Source organism: Hippocampus zosterae, chromosome 8 (assembly GCF_025434085.1).
Source record: "Hippocampus zosterae strain Florida chromosome 8, ASM2543408v3, whole genome shotgun sequence".
NCBI classification, from domain to species: Eukaryota; Metazoa; Chordata; class Actinopteri; order Syngnathiformes; family Syngnathidae; genus Hippocampus; species Hippocampus zosterae.
The window spans coordinates 4,092,808-4,105,130 of NC_067458.1; the positions used below are offsets into that span (position 1 = coordinate 4,092,808).

Below are 12,323 nucleotides of genomic sequence, written 5' to 3' on the forward strand. Positions count from 1 at the left end.
ACTGCTAGTCACTGCAGCCATCGGATTTCTAATCCCTTCTCTGATGCCTTTGATCATCTTTGTGTTGCTTCTACAAATAGAGAGGAACTCAACTCTTGGTTACACTCATCTTCGATATATTGAAAAAGTAGCTTCAGAATAAAAACATCTCAAATCAAATTGCAGTATTGATTTTGTTAGGAAAAAGAAAAAAAAAAATTTCCATAATTGCCCAGCCCTAATAAATATCAGGCATCAGTTTTTTTCTCATCTTACGGTGGTTCACTGGTTACCACGTCGGCCTCACAGTGCAGAGGGGCAGTGTTTGATTCTTTCCTGCGTGGAGTATGCATGTTCTCCCCGTGCCTGTGGGTTTTATCTGGATACTCCAGTTTCCTCCCACGTTTAAAAAAAACATGCACGGCAGGTCGATGGGACACTCTAAATTGGCCCAAAATGATGAAAACTTTCAGGAATAAAGTACCGAAATTTTAGGAGAGAAAAAGAATATCTGATTTAAACTTAAGATTTAATTTTCTTTGTCCCTGGTGTATTAACAGCATAGAGAGCAGCTTTGTAAAGCATACACACTCATGTATATTACACGATTTAGTGTTTATGATTGAGAAGCAGTATACTGTAGAAGATTTGGGCTTTTGATGCACTTGTAGATTCACTCCTGAGAGCCAGAATGCCACATTTCATCCAAATAAGATGTTTTTTCTTTGGCTGTGTAAGTTTTGTTTTAAATAAAAGACTTCACAATTTAAGGGGTTGATTAACCCTTTTAGGGACAGCGGCTATTACAGTGACCAGAATATCATGTTATCAGGTTACAGGGTGCATAGGTCGTGGGTTCGATCCCGGCTCCGGCCTTCCTGTGTGGAGTTTCCATGTTTTCCCCGGGCTTGTGTGGGTTTTCTCCGGGTACTCTGGTTTCCTCCCACATTCCAAAAACATGCATTGCAGGAATTGTCCCTAGGTGTGAGTGTGAGCGCGGGATTGTTGTTCATCTGTGTGTGCTCTGCGATTGGCTGGGTTAGGCTTCAGTACCTCCGCGACCCTTGTGAGGATGAAGTGGTTCCGAAAATGGATGGATGGATGCATGAAAGGGTGAATATAGGATGCTGCGACAGTAATTTTGCTTTGTGGCTTGTCAAGACAATCCTCATGTATGTCCATGTGAAACAGAAAATTATTTATTTGAAATGGTCTTTGCTGTCGCAACTATACAGCTACTCGGTTGACCATTTTGAGAAATGTGGACCTTTTGATTGAAAAAGACATGCTTTTTCCAGGCTCTTCCAGGTAACAGCAATGCTGACACTGTGGTGCAGTACAAACTTGAACAGACGGTGGTAACCCGCTATCTCCGCCTTATCCCTGTGGCCTGGAACCCAAATGGGAGGATTGGACTTCGACTAGAAATATACGGGTGTCACTATGGTAAGGTCTGATCAAAATTCAGTTTTATGCCGAAATTACTCCCTGAAAAGAATATGGTTTTTGTTTTACTGATTCGAGCCAAATTATACTCATATCATAGAGCATTAACCACACCATATTCCATATTCTTTTTTTTCTCCAAAAGGTTACAAAGTCTTGAACTACTACCACACTTGATATCTACATTTCATGACATGATATCTACATTTCATGACATGCTGACGTAATACTCTTTCAGAATGACAGAAATGTAAATAAATCCAAAGAGCAAATGCCTATATAGTGTAAGGGAGATGTTATTTGAAGCGGGGGGTGGGTAGGGAAGAAGATTGTTGAATTGTCATAGTAGGTTCACTCAGAGCTTGTCAGGACCAAAAAGAATGAGACTCTTTAAGTTGCAGTTTTATTTAGCTGATGGAAGATGTCAAACTGATGAGCTGTACACACAAAAAGGGCAATTTAAGGGTTAAGAATTGGCAAGAATGACACTTGAAATGTATCTGTTTTTCAAGGTCTCAACTATTGATGAAAATAATGTGAAATTTACAATCATCAATCATTTGATCGAATTTAACCTTGTGCAGTCTGTGAGATCCCTCGTTTATTGCGGTTAATGGGGACCAAAACCACCCGCGATAAACGAAAATCCGCCAAGTAGCGTCCAATTAACATAAAGAGGTTGTTGCTTTTTTTAATCCGCAAATGGTCCGCGAGAAGCTGCAAAACAACAGCGAGTCACAAAGAGCAACATATACAGTACTGTACATACAGTACTGTATGTAAATAATAATAATAATTTTTTTTTAATATGTTTGAAAAAATCCACGATGCACTGAACCCGCGATAAACGAACAACGAAGTCGCGAGGGATCACTGTACTCTATTGTTGTTGCTTCTTCAGTAAAAATTTTCAGGTCCAATGCTATATGGAAACACCTTATAGGACAATCCAAAGGATTTTTTAATGATCATCTTGTGTTTTTCCATGTTTTTTTGTGTGCCAAGTATTGTATTGATGTTGCTGTTTGTTTGAACTCTGTAGCATCTGATGTAGCAAACTTTGATGGCAGCAGCAGTGTGCTATATAGGCTGAGTGCTCAGTCGAGCCCGATGGCCATTTCTCTGAATTTGAAAACTCCAAAGAATTCTGGAATCCTGCTCCATGCTGAGGGAACGGGAGATCACAGCATCACTCTGGCCTTGGAAAAAGGGAAGCTGCTTCTGTTTCACCAACGAGGTACATTCCTCTCCTCAACAAACAAAATTAGAAGCTTTGTCTTTCATTACAATTTGAACACAAAATTATCAAGAATCACGTGTATTTTAATTGGGCAGGGTGTACTGCATACTATTTCACACATCTGCGTAAAAAAAAAATTATCAAAGTTATCAAAATTATCAAAGTAAAACATTTGTATTTTTTTCTTACAGTAAGTAGTCTTAGGATTCTAAGGTTCAATTGAGGTGCTCTCTACCGCAAACAATGAGTGTCCATGCATTCAAATTGAGCCCAAGTAGATCTGCCTTTTCCCTCAAACAAATCTTTTTTTTTATGCATTTTTGCTTTGTGGTCGTGAATATTAAAATGTTTTACAATGAGGAAGATACAGTTCTTGAGAATAAACGTGCAGCTTGATGCGGCAGAGCTAAAAAATTACAGTATTTTCCGCTCTATCGGGCGCACCATTTTCTCAAAAGCTCACCGAGCGCCTTAAAATCCGGTGCGTCTTGTGTATGGTCATTACGGTAATACATCAACTCCAAAATGGCTCCTTCCTGGAGACATGCTTCCAATGTTATCACTTGCTGTTAGTTCAATGAACTGTGTCGCTGCTTTATTAAATACGTTTTTGTTACAGCTCTGAAAAAAGGAAAGCTGTGGTGTTCATTTTTTAAAACAGTCTCAACAAATACAGGTACGTCTTTGTCTGTCTCCGTGCCTTCTTCCATTCGACTCAAGAGGCGTTCAAGACCGCCTCTGAAAAACGGAAACTCAATGAAACTACAAAAATGTAAAATAATACATTAAAACTGAAAAGCAATATATATAGCCACCCCTACATAATTTATATTGTGATTTCATCATTTGTGAATACACAACAAAGGAATAAATAACTACTACTAACATCTGATCGCTGTAGTCGTGGCGCTGTGATCAAGGAAATGCCAATGCGATGTTCGGAGGCGGTTATGAACGCCTCTCGAGTTGACCGGAAGAAGGCACAGAGACAGACAAAGATTCACCTGTATTTGTTGAAAAAAGGAGAGCTGTGGTTGTGGTTTTATTGTATTTTTTTAAACGCAGACTTTATTAATGGTTTTCACAGACTCAACAAATAGAGGTACTGTACGTCTTTGTCCGTCTCCGTGCCTTCTCTTCCGTTCCACTCGAGACTCGTTCATGGCCGCCTCAGAAAACTTACTTACTTCAATGAAACCACAAAGAAAATCAAGCGAGGAAATCACAAAATAAATTCTGTAGGGGGGATATAGAATTTATTTTGTGATTTCCTCGCTTGATTTTCTGTTTTGATGCATTATTTTCAATTTTCGTATATTCATTTAAGTACAGTAATAGTTAATTTACATTTTTCAGAGGTGGTCATGAACGCCTCTTAAGTTGAACGGACGCCTCTCGAGTTGAATAGAAGGAGCGTTGGACCTTCTGGTGCAGGCATTGTAGAGTGCGCCCTATAATGCGAAGCGTCTAATGTATGAACATTTTTTTACAAAATAGCCATTCATTGAAGGTGCGCCTCATAATCCAGTGTGTCTTTTAGTGCGGATAATACCGTAAGTAAATAATTGTAAAAGATAAACAACAGCAATTTATCATTGTTCAAATAATTCTTTGGGATTTTATTTATTTATACAACATCTAAATTGCCTGTAGGTATTAATAGGTTGTGTTCACACGGCACCTTTTACTCCAGTGTAGCACCGGTGCTGCCCCCGTAGAGCGTTCACTCGTACAAAATTATACCAGTGTAGCCCCTGAAAACAGCTTAAACTGGAGCAATTTAACCCTGCTCATGAGGTGGTTTAAAAATTTACTCCGGAGTAAATGATAGTTTTCGAGGCAGCACCGATATAAAATGGGACATGTGAACGCTACAGGAGTAGACTCGCTACGCATGAGAAGCATTGATTACATACGGATAGAATGTGTTGCTTTTGTGCTCTGTTGTACTTCCGTCATCTTTCCTTTCCTTTCTCCCTCTCATCCTTTTACGGTGTCTGATAGACCACAGCGTTGATTTGTCTGTAGAAGTATAAAGGTGCGCCTCCACAAGGTGCAACAATGTATTGCCCAAACACTGTTTATAACACAAAAACTGCAGCATACAATACAGATGTATAAAAAAAATACAACATAAAAAATATACATGATATAAAAAAATGAGGACAATTTGCTACCAAATGAGACGAGTAAGACCTGGTGGCTTTTCTTTCCAATCATTTACTCACTGTCTCTAAATTTGCCTCCCCTCGATCATCACACATGACAGCATTGCTCAGCTGATGTCGTGCAACGAACTTTTGAAGCCAACCAAGGGACGCTTCGAAGTCGTCAATGCTCATAGTTAGCGCTATGGAACTCACCTCCTCTTATTAGTGGTCCAGTTTGTGGAAAATTTTTTACACGATAACAGTCAAACCATTCTAGTAAATGTTCATTTACGCTCAGCTTTATGTATTTTGGAGGTGTGCTTATTGTCATCTGAAAACTATGCACACTGTCGAAAATATCTTCAACTTTGACATGTCTTGTCATCCATCCCGCAGGTTTGAGTTCTTCCTCTGGTGGTCATATCCTTACAACAATTGGTAGTCTACTTGACGACCAACACTGGCACCATGTAAAGCTTGAGCGAATCGGCCCCCACCTCAACCTTTCTGTGGATAAGAATAAACAGCAAGTTGTCATACCCGCTGAACTCAGCCGCTGGGACATTCACTGGGTGAGGACAAACTATGCAACACAGTAAACATACATTTTTGAGTCAAGTCAAACATCCCTCTCACTCTGTTTGCGCAAAGGGAGCCTAAATGTTTTGATTATGAGAAGCACAGTGGCATGTGTTGGATCACCTCTTTTACTTTGTTTTGCTGCCACGTTAAAAAGAAAAACAAAAACCACATGAGTAAGACCACAGGTGTCAAACTCAAGGCCCGGGGGCCAGATCCGGCCCGCCACCTCATTTTATGTGGCCCGTGAAAAGCAAAATAAAAATGTGAACTTCCATGATGCTAGCCAAAATTTCAAATTCTCATATGTAATAAATAAGAAGGAAATTGAAGCATTTTCTTGTAATCAAACCCGTCATAACAGTAACTTAAACAAAAGTTTATTCTTGACTATGTTTTCAGTCATAAAGGCCCTCCAAGGGAAACTGTAAAGTATGGACCACAATAAAAATGAGTTTGATACCCTTAGTTAGATTTATTGAAAACTGAATTTTTTTTTGGTGTGAAAGTCAGTGTGAATGGTTGTCAGTATCCCACCTCTCACCTAAAATGATCTTGGGTTAACTCCAGCTTCCTATGACCCTGAAGAAGATGTGCAGTAAAAGAGGAATGGATTGAAGACATTTTTTTCCCTCTTGAATCTGGCAAGGAAGAGTCTGAATCTTCGATGAAAACATTTCAAGTGCTTTTATGTCGCTCTTCCAGTTTGAAGTTACCTATGGTAACTGTTTATATATGCATTGATTTTCTGTGCAGTTGATTGTAGGAGCTGTCCAAAGCCCCGGACTTAAGTCAAACCCCAATCAGAAGAATTTCCATGGCTGTGTGGAAAACCTGCATTACAATGATCTTAACCTGATCGGCATGGCAAAACAAAACAACTCTCAGGTCACTGTCTTGGTAAGTTAGCATCTTTTGACATTTTATTGCTATAATCGGTAAATTGTGGCACCATCAAACAGTTATTGACTTGTTTATGCTCTATTATGGATTGTTGATTTTGATAGACATGTATTTTTTCTGGTTGCAGCTTTTATCACTCATTACTCTCATTCTCGAGAGAATGTTACTTAAAATGTATTATGGAAAAATATATTGCTTTATTGGTAAAATGCAGTGGATCCTCCAATATTGAACATAATCCCTTCTGCCACTTTCATGTTGTAATGGTTTCTAGCCTTTTTTTTGCTTTGCCATCGTAAAACCTTTATTAACTTTTCTTTAGACTGCACTTGCACAATAGTTGGGAACAATGATTGTACAATTAATAAAGGTTGTACAATGACCTTTATTAATTGTACAATTATTGTTCCCAACTGTTATGCAAGTGCAGTCTAAAGAAAAGTTAACTATTTTGTAACAGAAATAAACAAAAGTAGAAAAATGAATGGCAGAATGGCAATGAAGTGGATAGTATTTCTGCTTGTGGGTGTATTCTAAAGTACAAAAAAAAAAGAGAGCCTGTTTGCATGGCAGTAAAAGGTGTTCCTCGGAGAGCTCCGAGCGAGATGTGTCGCCAAAAGGTCATATTTGTTTTTTGGGTTTTTTTTTTCCACATTGTGTTTTCACTAGCTACCTTCCTCTTCTTCTCAGGGAAATGTGACTTTTTCTTGTACTGAGCCAGTGGCAGTGGCTGTAACGTTCACAGACTCCCAGAGCTTCCTCCAGTTGCCCGGACACACAACAGAGTCATCGGGGCTCGCCGTGATAGCTTTACAATTCCGTACATGGAACGTGGATGGACTGCTGCTCACCTTTAACTTTGTGCAGCAGCACAGAATTCTCTGGCTGTACCTGAGTGATGCCAGACTCCAACTACAGATCAATGACACTGTCGGGGTGCAACTCCACTTCAATACAGGTTGGTCATATACTGTCCAATGAATCTCGTTTGGTTTATATCACCATATGAGACATTGCCTTAACAGTGCCCTAACTTATGTGGGGGGGGGGGGGGGGGGGGGGGGTTGTTGTTGTTGCTGACAAGCTCTCACTTGGTTAATTTTATTTCTTTTTGCTCTGAGTGAAAAAATCAGGAACAGGCCAATTACCGAACAATACAATTACTGAGCAATAAAATACATAAATACAAAATGAGAGCAAATGGGAGCAGCTACTGGAGGCCAAAACTCAGTTGGACATGCACCTGAAGGCATTCCACAGACAACAAGTTTTTTGCTGTGACTTGTCTCAATGTGCAGTTTCTAGCACTGGTTTACATCTTTGCAGTTTTCTAAATTTTACATTGCTTTTGTATGATACAGTGCTATTTTCCTTTATTAACCCTGGAGAACCCAAGCCCCCCCCCTTTTCTTCTTTGGAAAATGATGAATTTTACATTAAATGACTGCTATATGTTCACTGAACACCAAAATATGTTTCAAATATTCACTACTTTAATCCTAATTTAGGATTAGGGCCAAATTTGACCCTTTGGGATTTAGCAGTAGCATTTGAGTAACAGAATTTATTGGGGCCAAATTGTGACCCCGTGGGTTCTCCAGGGTTAAAAACACTAAACATTTTTCAGGGGGTAGGCCGTGGAGCTGGAACATAGTCATGGCATTTGAATTCATTTCAATGGCAAAAATGTAGTTGATGTACAGCATAAATTGAGTTACGATCTTGATCACACAACAGATTAAACTTGCAAATTGATGTATATCTCCAGAAGCAGTTTCAGTTAAGATTGATGTCATCTTTCCAACATTAATCCAATTTTTGGATTTGCCGTCTTGATGCCAACCAACCCTTGAGGTGTTTTCAGTTAGATTCTGACAGACATGATTAAACTTGGCTCACCTGACCATTGTCATGTTGACTGAACTTTGTACAAAAGTGTTTTGATTCTGATGAAAAAAAGTCAATCTATGATTGATTGGATCTCAGAAATGCCATTTTAACCACTTTTGATTTAGGTTTGTAAACAAAGTTTCACATCGGACAACTTGATTTTAGGATTACATTTATTGGTGACAGGTTTGGGGCTGAACGATGGTCAGTGGCATTCAGTGGAGCTCAGCTGTGGACAAGATCACCTGAATGTCACAGTTGACAAAGATGAAGAAGCCACTGCTCACACTGCAGGCATCCCACATCCTGGTGGTCAGGTATTCTTTGGTGGTAAGAAAACAGGATTCAAGCTATACTGTATTATGTGTTTTATATCTTTATTATTCATTCCCTCCAAAATGTCAACACCAACAAAACTGGCAGTGGTAAACGCCTGAAAACAGATATACTTAAGCTTGATAAAGTTCCAATTCTAAATGTTGACTTATATTCTCTCACAGTACATTTTAATACAGTATGTATTGTTTTGTGTTTTTTGTTATTGTAAAGTGTCCTTGGGTGTCTTTAAAGGCGCTTATAAATAAAATGTATTATTATTATTATTATTATATTATTATTTTCATAAATATATGAATGTGTCAAATTCTAGAACATAGAACCACATGGCTTTATGCAAAGAGATTCCTTCATATGTCTTTATTATCATTTTTATTATTTTCATTTTCTTCACTTTTCTAACACCATTTGACCGCTAGACCTTGATGCACTTCTTTCTCTCTCTCGCTCGCTCTCTCTCAAACATGTTTGAGTGAATAAAATTAACCGACAAACGATTTGGTAATGTATTGCCAGCTGACTTTTGAAGACAAAATGCAATGCTTTCTTAGTATGAGTAGGCTCATATGAAAGTCTCATTTTCATGAACTATAAAATTATGTATCACAGTCCGAAAGACTTCAATGCCCTCACTCTGTTGGAGCGCCTTCAATTTAAAGTCATAATACACAATTAATAATTTCTCTCGCTCTCCCCCTTTTCTGCTGGGAGCTGTCAAACTGCACCCAATGGCCTGACTATAAATGTGCAGCCTGTAGCCTGAATAGTAATGAATATGTCTGAAGACTACTATCAGTCCCCAAGAAAGAATATCGGATAGATCATAAAGCGTTTACTCTGTTGTGGTCAGTAGAATGCTTTTATATTTATTTGGTATCAGTGACCAACCGGCCCGGCAGTCCAGTGGTTAGTGCGTCGACTTCACAGTGCAGAGGTACCGGTTCAATTCCAGCTCCGGACTCCCTGTGTGGAGTTTACATGTTCTCCCCGGGCCTGCGTGGGTTTTCCCCGGGTACTCCGAATTCCTCCCACATTCCAAAAACATGCATGGCAGCCTGATTGATCACTCTAAATTGTCCCTAGGTCTGAGTGAGGGTGTGCATGATTTTCGTCTCTGTGTTCCCTGCAAATGGCTGGCTACCAATTCAGGGTGTCCCCCGCCTACTGCCCGATGACAGCTGGGATAGGCTGCAGCAACCCGCGACCCGAGTGCCGATGACGCGGTTCGGAAGATGAAGGAATGAATGGTATCAGTGACACGAGTAACTTTAAAATTAAATCAAGCAGAATAAGAATAAGGACAAAACCGTGAATGTGAAGCAAACTGCATTGTTGTAGTCCATTATAACATATCCGGACAGAGATTTTCAATTGTTTCTCATGGTTTCTGAAGAAATGAATGAATTAAATGAAACTTTAATAACAGTGTGGTAGCTTTACTGTCACTGTTTCATGAACACATATGTTAGTCAGTAGGCGGGGCACACCCTGAACTGGTTGCCAGCCAATCGCAGGGCACACATTGATGAACAACCATCTTTCATGAATATGGTCAAGGGTTTCTAAAATGTAAGTCTTTCTGTTACGAGTTTCTCCTTCTCACGTTCACCAGGATTTGCCAGGGAGCCGCTGACTGAACAGCCCTTGAATAATTTAATCAGCATAATCATGTTTCACAGTTGAGTGCTGCCATTTAACACTTTAATATCAGATAATTAATGCAATTTAAAGTTGAATTTTATGGTAATTTCACAGCATCAGAGTAGACACTAGTCAACAATACATAGTGTTAGCAAAGCCTATATTCCGTTAACTGTGTTGTCTTGCGTGTTCCTCAGGCTGTCCTCCGTCGGGTGGTCATCACAAATGCAGCAACCCCGTTACAACTTTCCAGGGTTGTATGCGCCATGTGACTCTGTCTAAACATCCGGCGGACTTCATCAAGATGCAAGAAAGGCTGCTCGGAAATTACAGCCACTTGCAGATTGATATGTGTGGCATCACTGACAGGTAAAGCTCCAAATTTGGTTTTGCCTTGCAAAACCAACTCACAACACACTGCATGTGCCTTATGGAATATATCCATCCGTCCATCCATTTTCTCATCCGGTTATCCTCGCAAGGGTCGTAGGGCGTGCTGGAGCCTATCCCAGCTGTCTTCGGGCAGTAGGCAGGGGACACCTTCAAACGGTTGCCAGCCAGTTGCAGGGCATGCACAGATGAACAACCATCCGCGCTCACACTCACACCTAGGGACAATTTGAGTGTTCATTCACCTGCAATGCATGTTGATGGAATGTGGGAGGAAACCAGAGTACTCTGAGAAACCCCATGCAGGCCCAGGGAGAACATGCAAACCCCACACAGAATGAAACTCTGCACCTCTGCACTGTGAGGCCGAAGTACGAACCAGTCGCCCACCGGACCGCCTTTTTAATTTTGATTACAATAAAATGTAAAATAATAGTAATAATAATAATAATAATAATAATAATAATAATAATAATAATAATGTAAAATTTGAATTTTTCTTTTTTTTTCCTTAGACAGCTACAGTACTTTGTTAGTTTAACCCACTAAGATGAAGATAATGTTTGTTACATCAATCCACTTCTTCTCAATTCGTGGGTCAGGCCTCCTGGGCGAATGGGACCTGGGCAACATGTTTTTTTTTTCCATACAAGAATTAAGAGTAATTTTAAAATCCACTAGAGCAGTGGCGCGCTCATGTGTATATTTTCCATTTGAGCCAAGTTCGCTTAAAGCCTTTTCTGTATGCTATAAAACATGTTAGTAAAGTTGTTCTTTGTTGTGAGCTGATCTATATTTCTTTATTTTCTTGTTGTTGTTTTCTTTAATTTTAATAAGCATGCAGTGTGCTGCAGAGGTGTATGGGACTTATCAAAGATTTTAGAGACAAATGAAACATTTATTGTCAGGATGGAGAGTGAGGGGGTTCGAAATATTTTCTTTTTCTGGGGGGGGAAGCAATACAGAAAATAATTGAGAAGCACTGCATTAATCCAATCAAATAAATACATGATTGTGGGTAGCTTGGAACTTATCTAAATCATTTTCATTTTAATGTGGAGTCAAATCTAAAAGAACCATTATCGGCAGTTATCTGTGAGTCCCAAAAAATCCATGACATACTTTTCGCTCCAGATATCGCAACCCTGCTCGATCAGGTATTATTGGTAGACTTCTGAAAGAATAAAGAACAGGAATTATGACAAAAATATCAACATTAGAAGTGTGTTTTTTTATCGATTTATTTTCTCACTCCACATCTCAACAGCAGTTTGGTCAGATTTGTTACAACTACAGAGAGAGATGTCAACTGTGAAAAGTTGCTGATAAGAAGAACAGACACTAAACTGTAGCACTGGCTATTAGCCAGTGGCTAATAATTCACACAGTTAAACCTTTTCTTTTCGTTTGGATTGGAATTGTGCCCATTTAAAACAAACAGTGGAATTATTATTTGTAGAAGAAAATGTTTTCCAGCCAATATCCTTATTGTAAATGCTTGCCGTTCACTATCACAGCAAGACGTGAAACCTCTGAGAGAGAAAAAGAAAAACTAGGACAACTCGGACAATATATTTTCAGTGCTGTCAAATCGTTTCTATTTAACTGATTAAAATGAGTGATACTGTTGGGACTTCAGCTCCTGTTTCCCACATTTCACACAATGTTGCAGCATCAGCACCATGGAAAGTGTCCTGACGTCTGTGTCTTTTGAATGCTGAAAAGCAGTTTACACCAGAGCATATGGTTTTTATTTATTTGTTGCGGAA

General features: G+C 39.3%; 1 protein-coding gene across 5 annotated transcripts in view; it reads left to right on the forward strand.

Annotated features, from left to right (window-relative positions):
• Window positions 1-12,323, forward strand: part of LOC127605628 (contactin-associated protein-like 4) — a 157,910-nt gene that overhangs the window by 52,050 nt on the left and 93,537 nt on the right. For all 5 annotated transcript variants that reach the window (XM_052073317.1, XM_052073319.1, XM_052073320.1 and 2 more), the window contains exons 4-10: window positions 1,278-1,425; window positions 2,468-2,662; window positions 5,212-5,387; window positions 6,151-6,294; window positions 6,988-7,255; window positions 8,374-8,517; window positions 10,362-10,533. In XM_052073317.1, the coding sequence (XP_051929277.1) occupies window positions 1,278-1,425; window positions 2,468-2,662; window positions 5,212-5,387; window positions 6,151-6,294; window positions 6,988-7,255; window positions 8,374-8,517; window positions 10,362-10,533 (1,247 nt within the window). The remainder of the gene's footprint in view (window positions 1-1,277; window positions 1,426-2,467; window positions 2,663-5,211; window positions 5,388-6,150; window positions 6,295-6,987; window positions 7,256-8,373; window positions 8,518-10,361; window positions 10,534-12,323) is intronic.